Source organism: Podarcis erhardii (assembly GCF_964252035.2).
Source record: "Podarcis erhardii genome assembly, chromosome: 12".
Classification (NCBI taxonomy): domain Eukaryota; kingdom Metazoa; phylum Chordata; class Lepidosauria; order Squamata; family Lacertidae; genus Podarcis; species Podarcis erhardii.
In genome coordinates, this window is record NC_138513.1 from 38,224,207 (window position 1) to 38,244,969 (window position 20,763).

Genomic DNA, 20,763 nt, shown 5'->3' on the forward strand with positions numbered 1-20,763 from the left:
CAAGAGTATTGTGACATCAGCAGTGCCATCCCAGCCAGACTTTGGAGCAGATGGCCAGGACCCCAGCCCTTGAGGTGGTGAGAAAGCTACAAACAACATTCTGCTTGACGGTTGAGTTGGTATGGCAGCTAGTGAGATATTGGGCAAAGCCAGCAATCACATATTCCCTTGTAATGGTATAAAATATCACCAAATAGGCATATAGGAACAGCAGGTTGTTGCAGCCCAATCTGCCTTGTGTTTAGGAAACATTGCACCGAGGCGACACACATTAAACCTAGATTGCTGTTCGTTTAAAAACGCTGGTAGCGTTAATATAAATTCAGCAGTGTAAATATGTTTTGATGGATGTAACAATGGATTACTGAATGGTTTAGTTTATGTAAAATATGCAAGGATGTTGGGTAAGCAAAATGAACCACCGAAAGAGAAGAAGCGAAGGCATTGATTTAAGGTTGTTTAAATGAATATTTTGAAATGTAATTCAGAAAATGTAATTAAAAAATTATATACAAATAAGCCTAGATTGCATTCCATTGAAGGTGACACAATCAAGTTACAATGGAGAGATATATATATATGTCACGGTTTTTTAAATGTCTTCTTTTTCGTTACAAAACTAATAGTTCCCAAACAAATATTACAAATATGGTCACAGCTGAAAGGACATTGTCAGTTAGTGCTAAGGGGGGAAAGGGCCCCAGAATCACTCTGAAATTTCTAAAAGTTGAAACAAATCACCCTGCAAAAACCATTTGTTTCTTTTGAGCAATACAGAAATTCATGTCCGATTTTTTTTTTTAAACTTGAGAGGGTTTGACCTCTGTTCAAATCTAGTTGGCATCGCTGGCAAAAGTTGGTAGATATTATATACACATATTGGACATTTATCTAAGGCTTTCACTGTCACAATGATCTTTATTTACTCTCCAGAAATTTGAACGGCACACGTTTTCTTATTTACTCCAACAGCCGTGATCCTCAAGGTTCCTCCATGTTGTTCAGGATGGGCAGGCTTAGTGAATTACAACTCCGAGAATCGTCTCCTGACACCTTTTTGCTTCCCTTTGCTGTTGCAGGATGCACGCCAGAAATTCCGCTCCGTCCTGGTTGAGGCTACAATAAAACTCGATGAGCTAGTGAAGAAGATTGGGAAAGCTGTCGAAGACTCGAAACCCTACTGGGAAGCTCGGAGGGTTGCCAGGCAGGTAAGCCGAAAAGCCTTCGCTATTAAGCGGGGAGGGTGTGACTCTAGCTACACAGAGTACACTTTAGCCAGCTTTGGAGCATGGTTGGCAGCTTCATATACTCCGATTATTCATATACTGAAATTGTTCTGCGCTGGCTTTGGTCCTGGCTTGTATTAAGGGTGTGATCTTGGCTTATTCTCTTGGTTTGTGGAGCCAGAATTCCCCGGTTTGGATAGAACGAAGAACTGGTTGCATACAAGCCAGGAACTTCGAGCCAAAGTTGAAGGCTTGGCCCCAATACTCATTCCTAGCTTTATAAAGCATAGTGAATTATCATCCAGATCTGCCCACCAAGAGTACAGTGGTACCTTGGTTCTCAAATGGCTTGGCTCCCGAACGCCGCAAACCCAGAAGTAAGTGTTCCAGTTTGCGAACGTTTTTTGGAAGCCAAACATCCGACGTGGCTTCTGTTTGAGTGCAGGAAGCTCCTGCAGCCAATTGGAAGCTGCGCCTTCATTTTCGAACGGTTTCAGGAGTCGAATGGACTCCTGGAACTGATTATGTTTGAGAACCAAGGTACCGCTGTACTTTGATAAAACCAGTGCTTTTTTCTTTAAAAAAACCTTTAGGGATACTCTTCATTTTGACTCAAGAAAATCACAATTTTATTGTTAATAAATACTAAAGTACAAAGATTCACAAAATGTTTAGGGGTATGGATTTCGAACGGTTTCGGGAGTCGGAACAGACTCCCAGAACAGATTAAGTTCGAGAACCAAGGTACCACTGCACAAAGATGCTGTTTATATTGTGCGATGTGTAAGCATTTGACAAATATCATTGTGGTTGTTTCAACTGTGCGTAATGGTCGCGGGACTGATGACACCGTTTTTCTCCTTCTGTACCCTCTCCGGCTGCTTGTAAATATCACCCACGCGCAAGTAAACTCTGAAAGGACTTGCTCTGTTCTCTTCCCCCGTCCCCACTAATAATGATCTGTCAGATCCTTCCAAAAACCTATCTGCGTTTCTGTGATTCCCAGCAATTGCGTCAGAGCACAACTAATTATCGGTCTTGGGATTTCCATCTCTTTCTTCTGATTTTTAAAATCCCGGATGCGCAGAAGCTCGAATTGTAAATCGATTTTAAAAAGCATGTGGGTGTGTTGTAATTTGAAGACGTTTGGGCGTTGCTTACTCACGGGCTTTTGGGGTTGCTATGGAAACTGATGGCAAGCTAAAATAAGGAGGAGTTTCTCTCTCGCGCCTTCTCTTTCTGTGGTTTTGAACCAAAAAGGAGAACAAAAAATTCTGGTGGCATTGCTTAAAAGTGACTGTTTGTGGCTTAGGGTGTGAAAACAATTGTGACTGGACATGGCTGTGGCTGCTTTGTGATCATCATATTGTGACACGCTGACTGTTTTTAAATCTCATAATAGTGACTGAGATGGCTTTCTTTTCTTACCATACCCCCCCCCCCCCGATCCAGTTTTGATTTTATGACCAGCAGACAGTATGGCTAGACTCAATGGTGCATTGAATGGAACAATGATATTCAATGGTGCAATTGTAGTGAATGCCCTCGGTTCGTTCTCTTGTAATGATTAGGAAAAAAGCACTCCATCCTCAGGCCTTTCACTTTTGTGAGTCATGGGGCCAACTCTCATGACCCCACATTCTGGAATTATTTGCAGTGTGTGCTCATTTCTCTTAGGAGCAGTGAGCGATGAAGCAGTCGGGTGGCTGTGTCACAATGGAATCTAAGCCTTGGTTATTACTAATGGGAAGGTGAGCTGGGATCTGGGCTTGTAGTCCGAGACAGGTGGCTCTTTCTATAAACCGTCAGCTGGCTTGACAAAGCTGAATTGGGTGGGAGCTCCTCAAAGTCATCTTCTTACCGGCTTATAAATTGCTTTTCATGCTTGTTTGTGGTCCTAGTTTGAAGGAAAGTGATTAGGCTCGTTGACAACCCAAACATACTTGTCAGCAATTCTTTTGCTCCGATCATGTTTGTAGCTTACACTGGAGCACTGTTTGTGCAGGGTGCAGCTTGCAAAAAAAGAAAAAAAAGAGGGTGAGACTAGATGTCCTTTGGTGGTCCCTTCCAACTCTACAATTCTATGAAAAAGGCTTGTGTGGCTAAGGTAGAATAATGAGCTGCTGCTGCTGCAAAAAAGGTAAAGGTAAAGGACCCTAGACGGTTAAGTCCAGTCAAAGGCAACTATGGGGTTGCAGCGCTCATCTTGCTTTCAGGCCGAGGGAGCCGGCATTTCTTCACAGACTTCTTTCTGGGTTATGTGGCCAGCAGGACAAAACTGCTTCTGGTGCAACGGAACACCGTGACAGAAGCCAGAGCGCATGTAAACCCTGTTTATCTTCATGCCACAGCGGGACCTATTTATCTACTTGCACTGGTGTGCTTTCGAACTGCTAGGTTGGCAGGAGCTGGGACAGAGCAACGGCAGCTCACTCCGTTGCGGGGATTCGAACAGGCGACCTTCCGATTGGCAAGCCCAAGAGCCTCAGTGGTTTAGAGCACAGCACGTTGTTCCCGCCACACACACACACACACGTAGTAAACCCAGCCTGTGTTGGCTATCCCTTTGCTAATTCCGGAGCTACTCTTAGACTTCGTTGCACTTGTCGGATGTTATGTGACTGCGTGGAGAAGGGTGTGGAGCGGAATTGCACACAATTCGAGTTACAAGAAAGGCAATTCTGACTAGACATCAGAAAGAACTTTCTGACAGTAAGAGTTGTTTGACGGTGGAATGGTCTCCCTCGGGAGGTGGTGGGTTCTCTTGCTTTTAGGTTTCTAAGCAGAGTTTGGAAGACTATCTGTCATGGATGCTTTAGCTGAGATTCCTGCATTCCAGGGGATTGGACTACAGTGGTACCTCGGATTACAGATGCTTTAGGTTACAGACGCTTCAGGTTACAGGCTCCGCTAACCCAGAAATAGTACCTTGGGTTAAGAACTTTGTTTCAGGATGAGAACAGAAATCGCGTGGCGGTGGCAGCGGGAGGCCCCATTAGCTAAAGTGGTACCTCAGGTACAGACAGTTTCAGGTTAAGAACAGACCTCCAGAACGAATTAAGTTCTTAACTCAAGGTCCTTGGGCAATTATATGATTCTAAGTGTAGAAATTGAAATTGTTCCATGATTCTACATCCAACATTCAGGTGTCCATAATAAGCCCCCACACATATATAACTGAACACAACAGAACATCTGTTGGGTGTCCTGAAAAACCAGAAATTCTGATTACATTCAAAAGTGATCCCAGCTCTGATTTTAAAAACTATTCTCAACAAAAAAAATCCACATGTTAAAAGCAGATCTGGTCTAAAGTTACATCCATACCATGCATTTAAAGCAGGTGGGTCCCTTCAAACAATCCTGGGAACTGTAGTGTGTTAAGAGTGCTGGGAATTGTAGGTTTGCAAGAGGTAAATTATAGTTCTCAGGATTCCTTTGGAGGAAGTCATTTCCTTTAAACATACAGTCAGTCGATCGTTTGAATCACCAGTGCTATCCTCAGAGTCGTTAAAATTTCACTTTTTGCTTTTTTGGAACTTGCGGTAAACTACGCGACTGTACAGATTTGCCCCGTCTTGCAAAAACACTTCTTGGCAAGAGCTGCGAGGAAGGATGAGTTCTGAGAACAAAAATCCTATGTCTGTGAAAATGGGGCAGAGTTGGATTCATGTTTGGCCAGCCGCCACGGAGTTGGTGACAAGCGAAAGAGCTGGCGTAGTTCAGCACAATAACTGGGTGACCTCTTCTGCTGACGCAGTCGTGCTTGGTAATCGTCGGTAGCTCGAGGAAGTTTCTTTCTTTGTCCAGAAGAGAGAACCTTAGAGACTGAAAATATTTCTGTGTTTCTATAGGAAGATCAAAATCCACTGGAAGGTGGCGTAGCAAAGCGGCTCTGCTGTGAAGTGCATATAATTGTTGAAAATGTTCTATTATTATTATTATTATTATTATTATTATTATTATTATTTTATTGAGTTTATATACAGTGGTGCCTCGCAAGACGAAATTAATCCGTTCCGTGAGGCTCTTTGTATAGCGGTTTTTTCGTCTTGCGAAGCAAGCCCATTGACAGCGGATTAGCGCTATTAGCGGTTTAGCGGCTTTTAGCAGATCAGCTGATAAGTGGCTTATCAGCGGATCAGCTGATAAGCGGCTTAGGGCTTAGGAAAAGGGGGGGGGAGGGAAAAAACCACGCAGGAACTCGCAAGACATTTTCGTCTTGCGAAGCAAGCCCATAGGGAAATTCATTTTGCGAAGCGCCTCCAAAACGGAAAACCCTTTCGTCTAGCGGGTTTTCCGTCTTGCGAGGCGTTCGTCTGCGGGGCACCACTGTACCACCCTATACCTGGAGATCTCAGGGCAGTTCATAGAAAAGATCACAACATATATAATCAGGATAAAAACAACAACCCAATAACACCCCCCCTGAAAAGAGCCACATTTTAAAAGGACATAGGATGTCAACCAAATCAACCAAAGGCCTGGTTAAAAAGGAACGTTTTTGCCTGGCGCCTAAAGGTGTATAACGAAGGCACCAGGCGAACTTCCCTGGGGAGAGAATTCCACAGTCGGGGAGCCACTGCAGATAAGGTCCATTTTCGTGTTGCCACCCTCTGCACCTCTCGAGGAGGGGGCACACAAAGGAGGGCCTCAGAAGATGATCTCAGGGTCTGGGTAGGTTCATATGGAAAGAGGCGATCCTTGAGGTATTGCGGTCCTGAGCCGTTTAAGGCTTTATACTTCAGCACTTTGAATTGGGTCTGGAAACTAATTGGTAGCCAGTGCAGTCAGACCAGAATTGGTGTAATATGCTCAAACCGTCTTGCTCCAGTGAGCAAACTGGCCGCTGAATTCTGCACTAGCTGACGTTTCCGAACCATCTTCAGAGGCAGCCCTACCTATAACACATTGCAGTAATCTAACCTTGAGTTTTCCAAAGCATAGACAACAGTAGTTAGGCTATGCTTGTCCAGATAGGGGCGTAGCTGGGCCACCAGCTGAAGCTGGTGGAAGGCACTCCGGGCCACTGAGGCCACCTGAGCCTTGAGTGATAGCAAAGGATCCAGGAGTACCCTCAGACTACGAACCTGCTCCTTCAGAGGAAGTGTAGCCCCATCAAGAGCAGGCAATCTCTTACCCATCCCATCTAGGGAACCACCCACTAACAGAGCCTCATTCTTACCTGGATTGAGCTTCAGTTTGTTGGCTCTCATCCAGTCCATTACTGAGGCAAGACACCAAAAAACGGAGCTTCTCGCATTGTTGCATATACAGTGGTGCCTCGCAAGACGAAATTAATCCGTTCCGTGAGGCTCTTGGTATAGCGGTTTTTTCGTCTTGCGAAGCAAGCCCATTGACAGCTTAGCGGATTAGCGCTATTAGCGGTTTAGCGGCTTTTAGTGGATCAGCTGATAAGCGGCTTAGGGCTTAGGAAAAGGGGGAAAAAAGGAAAAAACCCCCGCAGGAACTCGCAAGACATTTTCGTCTTGCGAAGCAAGCCCATAGGGAAATTCGTTTTGCGAAGCGCCTCCAAAACGGAAAACCCTTTCGTCTAGCGGGTTTTCCGTCTTGTGAGGCGTTCGTCTTGCGGGGCACCACTGTGTGTGTGTGTGTGTGTGTGTATATATATGTGTGTATATATATATATATATATATATATATATATATATATATACACCCACCCACCCAAACCGTATTTTTCCGTGTATAAGACGCCTCCACGTATAAGACGACCCCTATTTTTTTTTAACCCTAAATTAAGAAATTAAGTTGTTTAGCTTTTTTGGAGAGTGGGGGAGGTCACTTCCACCAATCGCTCACCTGCCTGCCCACCACTGCCGATCGCTTGCCACAGCTACTGCCGATCGCACACCTCGCAGCCGCCGCCACCACCAGCCTACCCGCCCACTTGCCGCAGCCGCCAATCGCCTGCCCGCCTTGCCACAGCTGCCAATCGCCTGCCCAGTCGCCAGCAGCCCTTGCTGCAGCCACCAATCACCCGCCCAGTCGCCGCCGCCAATCTCCTGCTTGCTGCTGCCATTAATTGCACGTCCCACCCCCCCGCATTCACTATCGGTGTATAAGACGACACCCAATTTTTGCCTAATTTTTTTTTAGCAAAAAGCATCGCCTTATACATGGAAAAATATATTAAGTTAGGGAGGTGTCTCTGCAGCTCTTGCCAATGTGAGAGGCTTGTTTCTTCAGTCTCCTGCTGCTGCTGATTCTAACGTCGGTTGTGATGCAGAGCCCCCTGGAAGCTTGCGGTGCCTCCGTCTTGACCCTTTCGCTCCCATGACCCCGTGTGATTTATTAGCCCCTTGGGGCCTGCACTTCATTGTGGCCTTTCACCTCCGAGATCACTTCATTTTCATTGAGAAACATCATTAAATCTTGGGTGCCCTTTGCTTTCACCATCTTGAGCAAACTGCGGGAGCATGACATCAAGCTTGCAGAAGAGAGCTTGCTTTGATACTGGGTATCTGCTCCAACGGGGCATTGTGATGATTCAGTAATATATACTTATATATAATGAAAAAGGAACAGAAAGTTAGGAGCAAGCTTGTTAGTTTGATTAGTTGGAAAAAATTCAGCTCACGTTGCTTGATGTTGTACAGACATCTGTGATTGCTTATGATCCAAGTGAATGTTCTGAGCGAATGCATTGAATCTGGAACTTCCAAAAAACGAGGAGGACTGGCAATTAAAAATGAGAGAATATGCAGAGTTAGCAGGTCTAACGAGTAAAATAAAAGATCAAGTATATAAAGAGGAATGGAATTTTGTGTGTGGAGTATTTGGAAATCAACTGTAAACATGTGAAAACGTTAGTAGGATTGAGGTAAATTCAACAGTATAACACATAACAAAGGAATAATAAAGGAATAAGGGAGTTAAATGGCTATATAACAGTATGCGGGATGGAAGGGAAGGAACCAGGGAAGGGGAAGAAGGGAAGTCGTGAATGATTGGTTTATTTTAAAGCAAGATATGAATGAGGAAGTGTTTATTTTAATGTGAATGTGGTTTTTAAAAATGTAACACTGAGAAATATTATATATATATATAGAGAGAGAATGAGAATGAATTTGGAGCTTCATACGGGAGGCAACACCAAGCATTGTCCCCTAGTCTCCACAGTTAGAAAGTGGTTTAATTTCCCTTCCAACTCTACAATGCCATGATTTGTTGTTTGCTGTTCAAGTTGTGAATAAGAAGTGAGGTTACAGGGAACCAGGCAGAGGGCCTTCTTGGTAGTGGCACCAACCCTGTGGAACACCCTCCCAGCAGATGTCAAGGAGATAAATAACTATACAACCTTTAGATGACATCTGAAGGCAGCCCTGGAGTTTTTAATGTTTTATTATGTTTTTGTATATGCTGGAAGCTGCCCAGAGTGGCTGGGGCAACCCAGTCAGATGGGTTGGGTTATTATTATTATTATTATTATTATTATTAGTCCATTTAGCTCAGTATTGTCTAAACAAAGGACACTGATTGTTAGAAGGGCCATTTGTCAACCTTTATTTGACCAGAATCAAAATAGTCTAGAAAAAGCTTTGTGCTTAACTCTGAGCTTCATAAATCCAGTTAACATTTTGCCCTTTCTGATTTTAAGTTGGTTTCTGCTAATCAATTAACTACAACTAGTTGATTGATCTTTGGGCTAAAGCACTGATTAAAAGCAAACTTGGAGAGGCTGGGGCTTGAACCTGTGACCTTGCTCATGCAAGGCATGCGCTCTACCACTGAGCCACAGCTAATAAAGTTCTAGATAGATTTTACATGGAAGCATAGGCTGGATGTTGCTTGGAGGCCAGAACTGATGCAGGCATGAGACGTCTGACAAAACCAGGCCTTTTGCCTTGTTTTTGAAACCATATCCGCCTGGGGAGACTGTTTGGGTGACTGGGTTTAATTGGATTTATGCCCAGTGCTGAATTCTAGGAAAAATGGAAGCATGACCTGCTTTTAAAAAACTGCTGGAGGAAGCGAAATGATTTCCTGTCCCCCAAACTCTGGAATTTAGCAACCAGTGATGTGGTGTTGCTTTTCTGAGGTAGGATGTTGTCTTGGTTTGGTAAAGGAAATATTTCACACCTGCCACCAGAGTGATTTGTAGAGTTGCCAAAGCACGACTTCACTCATTAGGTTTTCCCCTGAGCAGCCAGTTATGATTTTTTATTTTTTTTATTTCAGCCTCTGACAGGTTTGCTATCGTAGGCTGTGAGCTGTTCTGCATAAGCCGCTTGCTGCTAGGGATGAAAATGATCATACTGTTGCTCTCTGGCTGTTAAAAAAACCACACTGCCCTAAACAGGCTTTTGCCCACCCCTAAACAGGTTTTCTCTGGAGTAAGGGCCACAGTTTGACTTCCTGGCAAGCAGATTGCAACATGTAGGAACTGTCCTGCACGTTTGATGCACAAAGTAACTTTGAAATTCTGGTTTTTCCAAATGCAAACATCCGCATAGTAAAGGTGCGTGGAGGCCGGTTGCCCTTGGCGTTGAGCGGCTCCAAGGGGTCATACACCTGGCGGAGCGGGGCCCCCAGATTGGGGCTAGGCAGGGGTGTGGGGCCTTCAGGTTTCTTTTTTAAATAAAAAAAATGTCTCTTTAAGTTTAGCGACTATGCGCCATTTGGCTGCCATGTCCCATGCGGCTTTTAATGCCTTCTCTTTCTTCGGCCAATTCCCATCCCGTCTTGTGCTTATTAGACTATACCTCTTTTTTTAAAGTTCTAGTCCCCAGGATAACTTTCATTTTGACCCTGTGTCCAAGATAAAAAGGTAAAGGGACCCCTGACCATTAGGTCCAGTCGTGACCGACTCTGGGGTTATGGCGCTCATCTTGCTTTACTGGCCGAGGGAGCGTGTTACAGCTTCTGGGTCATGTGGCCAGCATGACCAAGCTGCTTCTGGTGAACTAGAGCAGCGCACGGAAACACTGTTTACCTTCCCGCCAGAGCGGTACCTATTTATCTACTTGCACTTTGATGTGCTTTCTAACTGCTAGGTGGGCAGGAGCAAGGACCAAGCAACGGGAGCTCACCCTGTCGCGGGGATTCGAACCGCTGACCTTCGGATTGGCAAGCCCTAGGCTCTGTGGTTTAACCCACAGCGCCACCCACGTCCCTCACTGTGTCCAAGATAGGGCTGGGCAATTACCTGGTTTTCAACATCATGATATATCATCAGCTGAACACTGCGATATACTGATTTATCACGATGTCTGAAACAAAGATGGAATTATGTAGAGGCAAACGGTAGGGCGGGTGATTTGAAATAAGGATAGAGTTGGTTTTCAATTTTGTGATGCATCACCAGCGAAACATTGCTAGGTTTTTCCTGCATTGTGAATTTTGCATAGTGCACACGCACACACACATCATGATTCGCAATATATTGCCAGGTCCAAAACCAATATCACAATATGGACTTGAAACCGGTTTTTAATGCTACATCGCCCAGCCACAGTCCAAAAATCCAGTTATATAACGGTCTGATTCCTGGGCTCTGAATCCTGTTTCCCATATCCCTCATTCATCTTTGAAGAGCCTGCTTTTTCCTCATGCTTGTGATAGGATTCCCAAATGTGAATAGAACAAGGGAGGCGTTCTGGTGAGTTCCAGCCCCTTTTTCTAGAAAAATAGCCCTGGGTGGACCTTTAAGCCTGACACAGTCTCTGTGCATCTGGCAGTAATGCTAAGCACATAACATATTCCCGCTTTTTTGCAGTGTGTGCGTTGAGATAGTAAAAGTGCGGTAAAGATAATTTAACACAAATATTTCTTTTTTGTGCGTGAGGGAGAGTCCAAATGCCTATTTCTGCAGATGGGGTCATGTTGATAAGGCAGAGTTTTTGCCACAGAAATGATTAATGTGCGCTGATGTCTGCTGGAACTTAAAATATTACTTCCCGGCCTGTGGCTTTAAAGCGGATAGCCTTTGCCTGCTGTCCGTTGTGATAAGCCTTGCATAAGTAACCTATGAACTCTTGTTTGTGGGAAAGGCTGTCTTGGGCAATTTCAGCTTGAATGCTGTTCTGGTGTGACTGTTTGGTTTGGATAAGTTAGGCTTCCGCTATTGTGTTGTGACAGAGTGGCAGGGCTTTAAAAAATGTTTAATTTTTTAAAAAAGAGTTTTAAGTGTTTTAGTGCATTTTCCAAAAGACCCATTGCTTCTGGGGCTCTTAGGATACTTTTCATGTAAAGGGAGATCGCAATTTATGTGACAGATGCATTTCCAGCGGTTGCATGTAAAGGCAAAATTGCAGCAGCCAGAACAATCGCTGGAACCGTCCCCTCCACATCCAAGATCTTTTAAGATCAGGGCCTTCTTAGAGCTTGTGGGATCTCTTGACGGTCCTGCAAGATCTTGAAAGAGCCTCTATGGCAGTGTTTCCCAACCTTTTTTCCACCCGTGGTCTCCTTCCGATCTTGTTTCCTTCCTGTGCTCCCCATGGGTGTAGCTGGGGCGGGATCTGCTGCCATCCAACCTCTGCTTAGAAACCTCCAAGGAATGGAGAGTCCAGATCCTCCCGAGGAAGATCCATCTTCCATGTATTATAAAAATTAAACAACACTTAATTAACCCCAGTTATTTGACACAGAGGGGGAAACCTACAGATATGGTCCAAAAGGCACACAGGGAGTTCTGTATATATGGGAGAATTTGAAAAAGCAAGTGGTCCTCGCTGACCTAGTGCAAAAATATATTGTCATTCAGAAGAGCCCTGGCTGCCTAGATAAAACACTATATATAGCCCCCCTCCTTACCTGGGAGTAAGGCCCACTGAACTCATTGTGACTTTCTTCTGAGTAGACAGTTATTTACTAAAAGCAAGTCAGCAGCAACAGACGACCCTGCTCAGATAGGCGCTGGAGTGGATTTCACCCTACACCTTCCAACATCTGAAGGCCCGATCCACTAGGCGCTGGGGTGGGTTGCAGCCTGCGCCCTGCAGAGTCAGGCCCAGGCTGCCACTGGGCCCAGTACTGGCGGCAACAACAAGCAGCTCTGGCTCGCCCAGCCCTACCTATTGCCACCCCACCACCGCACTTTTTTTCATTTTAAAGATTCTTTTCTTCTCACTTCCCTCTGTGGCCCCCTAGCCTTGTGGTGTGGCCCCCTCATTTGCACGATTTTCACCTGTGGCCCCCTTGGAATATCCTGGGGGGCCCCCAATTGGGAAACACTGCTCTAGAGCACAGTAAGCAGGGGTCTCCTGTCCCTTATCTGTTTGTTTATTTTGTGGTGATCCATATAAAGCTGTGATATCATCATCACCATCATCATTATAAAACAATCATTGCCATCACCATCCTGCCCATCAAACTGGGTTGCCCCGCTCACTCTGGGTGGCTTCCAATAGAATATAAAGAACACATGATACACCCGACAATCAAATTTTATCCTGACTGGTTTTTAAGAGGTGATTTCATTATTGTTTGATTTTGTACCAATGTTTATATTTGATGTTAGCCACCCTGAGCCTGGTCTTGGCCGGGGAGGGCGGGATACAAATAGAAGTTGGTTGTTTTTTTTTTAAATATTATTATTATTATTATTAATAATAATAATAATTAAAACTTCCAGATACAGCTCTTCTGCTTAGCTGCTTAAGGAAGCTGGAGGGGCCAGCCAGATGGAGACTTCAGTTGCCAACCTGGCAACAAGAGCTCTCCATGTGGTTGCAATTGGACCCCATGCCAGGCGCAAAACGCGCCTGGCGCCTGGCTAAATTCGAACACTGGTTCAGTGACACATTTGATACCACAGAGATATGGTTAAGGCTTTCTGAATTCTGATTTACTGCCTTGGGGGGCGGGGGGAGGGTTCCTTCTCTTGCCTTCCTTTGTCACTTAGAGGTTGAAATAGTTTCTGCGGAAGTGCCACAAAGATTTCTTGGGAAGATGCTTGTTTGACAGTCCTCGATGCTAGCTTTGAGGAGGATGGAAAGAACGCGCTTGCTACTTTTTTGGGTGTGGGGCATGAGTTGTGTTTTGCATCCCGGTACAATGAACAAACCGTAACTTGCTTGAACCATAATAGGGAAAGAAAGGCTTCTTATAAAGTCGTCCTTTGTTGGGCTGTTGCTTGTGCTCTTAGTGTGTGCGAATAATGGAAGTTCTCTTTGTGATCTCAAGTGATTCCACACACACACACACACACACGCCTCCTGGAACTGTTTTAGGATCACATTTCTAGTTGCTTTTCTTTGCAGAAAGGGTGGCAGGAGAAAGGAAAGCAGATTTCTGCATGTTGACCACCCACACTAGAATGGCGTTGGCTTCAATGTCTTCCGTACAGTTCTGCTGTTAATAGACTTGAAAATGACCTTGATTGTTCTGAGCCAAAGCACAAGCTGTGGGGTCATTTTCAATTTATGAAAATGATTTCAGAAATCATTTTACGCTGTTACCCATTAGAACTCATGAGTCCTTTGGCGTGTGTTCCAGTCATGCTTACCCGAGGTCAGACCAGTGTCAGAAACGCGGGTGGAAAAGCTAGGAGCCAAATGGTTTCTGGGACTTGGGTTGTGGGTGCCAAAACAGAATGTCTAGTTGCCCCTGTGGCATTCAGCAATACTTTTTATTTATTATTTTGATAAGCATGAACTAATACGCAAATCACATAAGCGACACATTGCTAACATCGCATTTTTAGCAGAAATTGTTAATACATGTTTAATTTGGCGTTTACAATAAAAATATCAGTACCGTACATCAGTTTTCAAGGCGCAGGTTACAGCAACAGCCAAGGCGACATTTTTCCACCTTCGCCGCATCAAGCAGTTGGTCCCTTACCTTTCCCACCCCGACCTGGCCACAGTGATCCATGCGACGGTCACCTCCAGGCTTGACTACTGTAATTCGCTCTACGCGGGGCTGCCCTTGAAGCTGACCCAGAAACTCCAGCGGGTGCAGAATGCTGCAGCGAGGCTCCTCACGGGGTCTCTGCCATGGGAGCATATTCACCCAGTGCTTTTCCAGCTGCACTGGCTCCCGGTGGAGTACAGGGTCAGACTTAAGGTGCTGGTTTTGACTTTTAAAGCCCTTCATGGCCTAGGACCCTCGTACTTACAGGACCGCCTCTCCCGGTATGCCCCATGGAGAGCCTCAAGGTCCATAAATAGCAACACCCTAGAGGTCCTGGGCCCTAAGGAAGTTAGATTGGCTTCGACCAGAGCCAGGGCCTTTTCGACTCTGGCTCCAGCCTGGTGGAACGCTCTGCCTCATGAGACCAGGGCCCTGCAGGATCTGATTTCTTTCCACAGGGCCTGTAAGACAGAGTTGTTTCACCTGGCCTTTGGCTTGGAGTCAATTTGATTCCCCCCCTCTTTCTTTTTTCCTTTCTCCTCCTGTGATGAGGCTGCATTTTAATGTTTTAATGTTGTATTTTAATCTTGTTTTTAAGTTGTATTCATTCAACTTGCTTGTTAGCCTCCCTGAACCTGGCCTTGGCTGGAGAAGGCAGGGTATAAATAAAATTTATTATTTTTATTATTAAAACGCTCTACTCTTTATTGTTAAACACCTTAACATATTGACTGTCCTGAACATATACTTCAAGGCTTCAAAGCACATACATTTCAGTAATCCTTGAGTCAGCCAGGCGGGAAAAAATGGCGCCCAAAGTTTTTGAGGTGCTCGCAAATGGAGAATCCTTAGGCACAAAATGCGCCTGGCACTCTGCTAATTTCGAACCCTGGGTCAGACTCCTGTTTTATTGCTGGGCCCTATATTTGGTACAGGTCAGGCATTTTTTAATCGTGACGTTAGTACCCCAACTTTCCTCCATGAAGCTCAAGGATTATATTCTTGATTCTTCCCCTTCTCTTATAACGTACCAGGTATGTTAGACTGAGACCCCTGAGTGGCCTGAATACATTCAGTGAGCTGTGTGGGATTTAGATACTGGTTTCCCGAGTCTTCATTCAGCGCTCTAACCACTATGTCACACTCCCTGGCTGTGCCGCTCTTAGTTCCTTGAACAGTAACATTCTCGAGAGATTTCACGAAAAGAAGAAAACTCCTGTCGTAAAGTAGGCCATCGGAACTTGATGCTGCAGGAAATAAATAGTTCATGCTGTGTGCGCTGGGAGTTTAGCCGGAGCATCTCAAACGACAACATGAAAAAGCACTTAGAAAAGGCAACTTTAAATGGTTGTGCCGTGTAATATGTTTTAAAGACAGAGGTGAAAACAGGACTTTTCAGTACCTGGACAGCTTCTTCGTCTCCTTTGGCGAGCACTCGTGGCCGAGTAAGATAGTCTTCCATAAACAGGGTTTTAAAAGTGAGTCCACAAGTGACTGCGGAGGCCAATTCTGGATCCACACGTCCTTCCACAGTGGGGACATTGGTTTCCGGGCGGGAGTTGATCATGGGGAGGGTTTGCCAAGCATGTCTTCATCTTAGCATAATTCTCCTGGCGATTGGGCAAGTGATTGGTGGCTGTGGCAAGTGGGCTGTTGTTGGCAGCGAGCGGGCAGATAATTGGTGGTTGCGGCGAGGTGTGCGATCGGCAGTGGCTGTGGCAAGCGATTGGCAGTGGCAGGCAGGCGGGTGAGCGATTGGTGGAAGTGACCTCCCCAACCCCCCCCCCAAAAGACGATAGGGGTCGTCTTACACATGGGGGCATCTTATACACGGGAAAATACGGTAAATTCAAATGGCTTGGCTGTTGGCAACCCCATAACTTATAAAGTAGGATAACCAACACTGCGTAGATTGGCAACCCCTAGCACCTATGACAAACCAGCTCATAAGTGCACAACCAATGGCTGTTTAAGGATTATACAATGATAATCATTCCACCATGTTTAAATATGTTATGTAGCCAAAGGAATTTGGGATGCGTAACATACATTTATTCCTTGCAAGCAAGCAGCTGGCAGGGAAGCTTAGGAACGCCAAGGCTGCGTTAAGCTGATGCAAGCTGGCCTGCTCAGCTGGAGCTCTTTAGCAGGGAATCTGCCTGATATTTTATTTGCTAAATAATGCGCAGCTTTTCTAAATGTTTCCTAATGTCTCCGACTTCTGCCAGCGCTTAACGATCTCAGGGTAAAGCGCCGAAAGCCATCCGAATGCAGCAAAGAGGTTTAGAAAAGTATTTGTGAATTTTAACAAGGGGAGGAAAAAGGAATTAAAATGAAGAAAGGAGGAAAGAGAAGAAGAAGAAATTCCTTTCCCTCATCATGTACAGATTAGGGCTGAGTGATAAATCGATACATCGTCAAAAAACAGTTTGAAGTCCATATCATGATATTGGTTTCATAATTTTTTAACCTGGCAATATATTGCAAATCACCATGTGTGTGTGTGCTATGCAAAATTCATGGTGCAGGAAAAACCGTGAAGCCAGCCAATACCTCTACATAGGTCCATCCTTATTTTAGACATTGCATATAACAGTAAATCACAATGTTTAGTGGGTGACATACCGCAAGGTTGAAAACCAGATATTGTCCAGCCCTAAAATAACAGTGGTCTAAACCACTGAGCCTCTTAGGCTTGCTGATCAGAAGGTCGGCGGTTCGAATCCCCGCGACGGGGTGAGCTCCCGTTGCTCGGTCCCTGCTCCTGCCCACCTAGCAGTTCGAAAGCACATCAAAGTGCAAGTAGATAAATAGGTACCGCTCCAGCGGGAAGGTAAACGGTGTTTCTGTGTGCTGCTCTGGTTCGCCAGAAGTGGCTTAGTCATGCTGGCCACATGACCTGGAAAAAAAGACTGCGGACAGGTAAATCAAATTAGAAGTTGCCCACTAATGGCATTTAAGGATACCATTCATTGGAGGGCAAGCTGAAATCAGAAACAAGATGGGGAATCATTAGGCAAAACTGAAACCCGGCAATTATCCATTTCCTCCCCCTTCCACCCCCGCCGCACAAACTGGCACACAACTTTGGCACTGGTTTGGAATCACTCGGGCAAGGTTAGGTTTGGGGGGCATTAAGTCGTGACCCCGATTTGATTTGTCAATTACTCAGTTTAGGAGGCAGCACAAAAAGGCTCAAAACCTGCACAAATCTTTGGTTATCAGGTTTTTTTTTTGGGGGGGGGGGCGGCACCTGAAATTTCAGGGTCACAGGTTAATCGAGCTCCAGAAATGAATGTTTCTCTTCATAAGGTTCCATTCGTCGGTGGAGGGTCAAAACCACATTTGATTGTCTTGTTGTTGTTTAGTTGGGTCTGACTCTTCGTGACCCCATGGACCAGAGCACGCCAGGCACTCCTGTCTTCCATTGCCTCCCGCAGCTTGGTCAAACTCATGCTGGTAGCTTCGAGAACACTATCCAACCATCTCGTCCTCTGCCGTCCCCTTCTCCTTGTGTCCTCCATCTTTCCCAACATCAGGGTCATTTCCAGGGTGTCTTCTCTTCTCATGAGGTGGCCAAAGTATTGGAGCCTCAGCTTCAGGATCTGTCCTTCCAGTGAGCACTCAGGGCTGATTTCCTTCAGAATGGATAGGTTTGATCTTCTTGCAGTCCATGGGACTCTCAAGAGTCTCCTCCAGCACCAGAATTCAAAAGCATCAATTCTTCGGCGATCAGCCTTCTTTATGGTCCAGCTCTCACTTCCATACATCACTACTGGGAAAACCGTAGCTTTAACTATACGGACCTTTGTTGGCAAGGTGATGTGTTAACAAAGTCAATAAAAGGATACCGTTTTGTATCTGATCTTCCCTTCTTTTGTACGTGTTGAAATCTGTTTGTGCTAAATCACTGCCTCTCTCACACACCTTTTTTAGGCACAGTTGGAAGCTCAGAAAGCAACCCAGGATTTTCAGAGAGCTACGGAGGTCCTCCGAGCTGCGAAAGAGACCATTTCCCTTGCCGAGCAGAGGCTGCTGGAAGATGACAAGCGTCAGTTTGATTCTGCCTGGCAGGAGATGCTCAACCACGCCACTCAGAGGGTAAGATCTGTTGCTGGCATGCCTTGGAAACGCTGTTCCTTTCCTGTGCCTCTGCTGCCTTGGAGAACGGGGAGCTAAAAATCATTGGATACTTTGGGCAGGCAGATGGAGTTGATCATGGTGCAGAATATTGGGTGGCGCGCATTTTACAGCTGGCTCTTGCAAGCAGGGAAGAAGACACACCAATCATTTGCACTGTTGCATTTTCCAGCTTCTACTACGGAGTGGGATGAGTCTTGCTGCGAGTGTAGGTCAGAACGTTGTGTAGCTAAAGAAACTGTGCCAACAAAAAAGGAATGGCAAGATAAACTGTTAAGAGTATATTGAACTGGCTAGATTAACAGGCAATTAGAGATCACACTAGGGGACCCGGGTGGCGCTGTGGGTTAAACCACAGAGCCTAGGACTTGCCGATCAGAAGGTCGGCGGTTCGAATCCCCGCCACAGGGTGAGCTCCCGTTGTTTGGTCCCTGCTCCTGCCAACCTAGCAGTTCAAAAGCACGTCAAAAGTGCAAGTAGATAAATAGGTACCGCTCCGGCAGGAAGGTAAACGGCGTTTCCGTGCGCTGCTCTGGTTCGCCAGAAGCGGCTTAGTCATGCTGGCCACATGACCCGGAAGCTGTACGCTGGCTCCCTCGGCCAGTAAAGTGAGATGAGCGCTGCAACCCCAGAGTTGGCCACGACTGGACCTAATGGTCAGGGGTCCCTTTACCTTTTAAGTGCCATAACAAGTGCTCAGAAGCAGAACTGTTGTCTCTTTATGACCCTCACCCATTTGTGTTTCCATACTGAAAATTTAGTCAGATGGCCAATAATATGTTCCTAATACTTATACCGGTACATATTCTCGCTCGCTCGCTCATATGTGTAAGGTACCTGCCTATAACCACATTCACATACTAAAGAATTCTTGCTAAGCCTTTACAGCAGGGGTCGGCAACCCAAGGCCTGTGGGCCACAAATGGCCCACGGGGGTCATTTTACTGGCCCACGAGCCGCCCGCCTGGCAAGTCCCTGCACGCTGCGCTAAACTGACACAAGGCGGCACGCGGACTCGCCAAGCGGCGCCAGAAATCCCGCATGCGCAGGTGCTGGAAATTGCCTCTGTGGATATGCAGTGAACTGGCCCAGGCAAGGTGAGCCTTGCCGACCCCTGAATTACAGCTTCCATTTGCAGATCTTGGTGGCCATTGCTACCCTTGGTATCCTTGACTGAGAACATGCAGAAACAGTGTCCTTTGGAAAACATACCTGAGCTATGCATCGTAACAGGCCTGCAGCTGCTTCAACTCAAAACTGCTGTTTCTCCCCCCTCTGTCAAGGTCATGGAAGCAGAGCAGACGAAAACCCGAAGTGAGCTGGTGCACAAGGAGACGGCTGCCAAATACAACGCAGCCATGGGCAGGATGAAACAGCTGGAGAAGAAGCTCAAAAGGACCATAAATAAATCCAAGTACGAGGAGATGTTTGCAGTGCGTCCATTGGGCCAATTTTGCATGTACATGGATTAACGTTTGTCTGCACACGCTCTAGGTCAGGGTTTCCCAGTCTTGGGTCTCCAGCTGTTTTGGGACTACAATTCCCATCCTTCCTGACCACTGGTCCTCCTCCTTAAGGATCATTGGAGTTGTAGTCCAGCAACAGCTGGAGACCCAAGTTTGGGAAACTGTGCTCTCTGGGGTGATGTGAAACTCCTAGGTTTTTGATGTAAGACGGCTCTTTTTAAGAGTAATAATAATAATAATAATAATAATTTTTATTTATACCCTGCCCTCCCCAGCCAAGGCCGGGCTCAGGGCGGCTAACAAGCAATAATAAAAACCAAGTTGAACGAATACAACTTAAAAACAAGATTAAAATACAACATTAAAATATTGAAACATTGAAACATTAAAATATTAAAATGCAGCCTCATCACAGGAGAAAGGGGGGAAAAAAAGGAGTGTTAGGGGATGGTCCACAGAGGGCCCCAAACATGCACTTGGCCCTGGATTTCCAACCTCTTCTCCCTACTCCCCCCCCCCTTCTTCTTATATTTTGACAAAGTAATAATCATACATAAGAATAAAAATGTGCACCCCACCACCAATACCATTCCATAATAACTATCCAACCTCCCAAAATTTCAACACCTCTTGCGATGGTTTGACCCCTTTCCATTTTAACAGCACAAATTCTACAAACACCCGCCATATTTTCTCAAAATCATTTCTCCTGCATGTTCCCCGTCTTACCTTAATGACACCTGTTGATTTATCATTAATAGCTATATCCCACACCTCTTTATACCATTCTTCCATTTTATATTCTGCTTGCCCCTTCCAATTCCTAGCTATCATAATTTGTGCAGCTGTCAATAAATTTGTGAGCAAGTCCTTCCAAGCCTGTGATTTCTGTTATCTCCTTAAGCACCCTTTGCCCCCAAAATTGTACATATTTACACCCCCCCCACACACATGTGAACATAATTCCTGGCTTCCTGACATCCCCTCCAATGTAACACCAAATATTCCTTGTTTATTTGATTTCATCTGACTGGTGCTAAATACCATCTCCAAACTTAATTTATAATAATTTCTCCCCACTTCTGAAACTTTTTGCTTTGCTTTCCCTC

The 20,763-nt window shown here is 45.5% G+C and overlaps 1 protein-coding gene across 2 annotated transcripts in view; it reads left to right on the forward strand.

The window, feature by feature from the left end:
• SH3BP5 (SH3 domain binding protein 5) overlaps positions 1–20,763 on the forward strand; it is a 49,660-nt gene that overhangs the window by 19,408 nt on the left and 9,489 nt on the right. The window contains exons 1-4 of one of the 2 annotated variants that reach the window (XM_081882285.1): positions 36–119; positions 1,080–1,208; positions 17,985–18,149; positions 19,472–19,602. In XM_081882285.1, the coding sequence (XP_081738411.1) occupies positions 51–119; positions 1,080–1,208; positions 17,985–18,149; positions 19,472–19,602 (494 nt within the window). In that variant the 5' untranslated portion in view covers positions 36–50. Of the gene's footprint in view, positions 1–35; positions 120–1,079; positions 1,209–17,984; positions 18,150–19,471; positions 19,603–20,763 lie in introns of those variants that run through there. The other variant, XM_081882284.1, reaches the window with a different exon arrangement.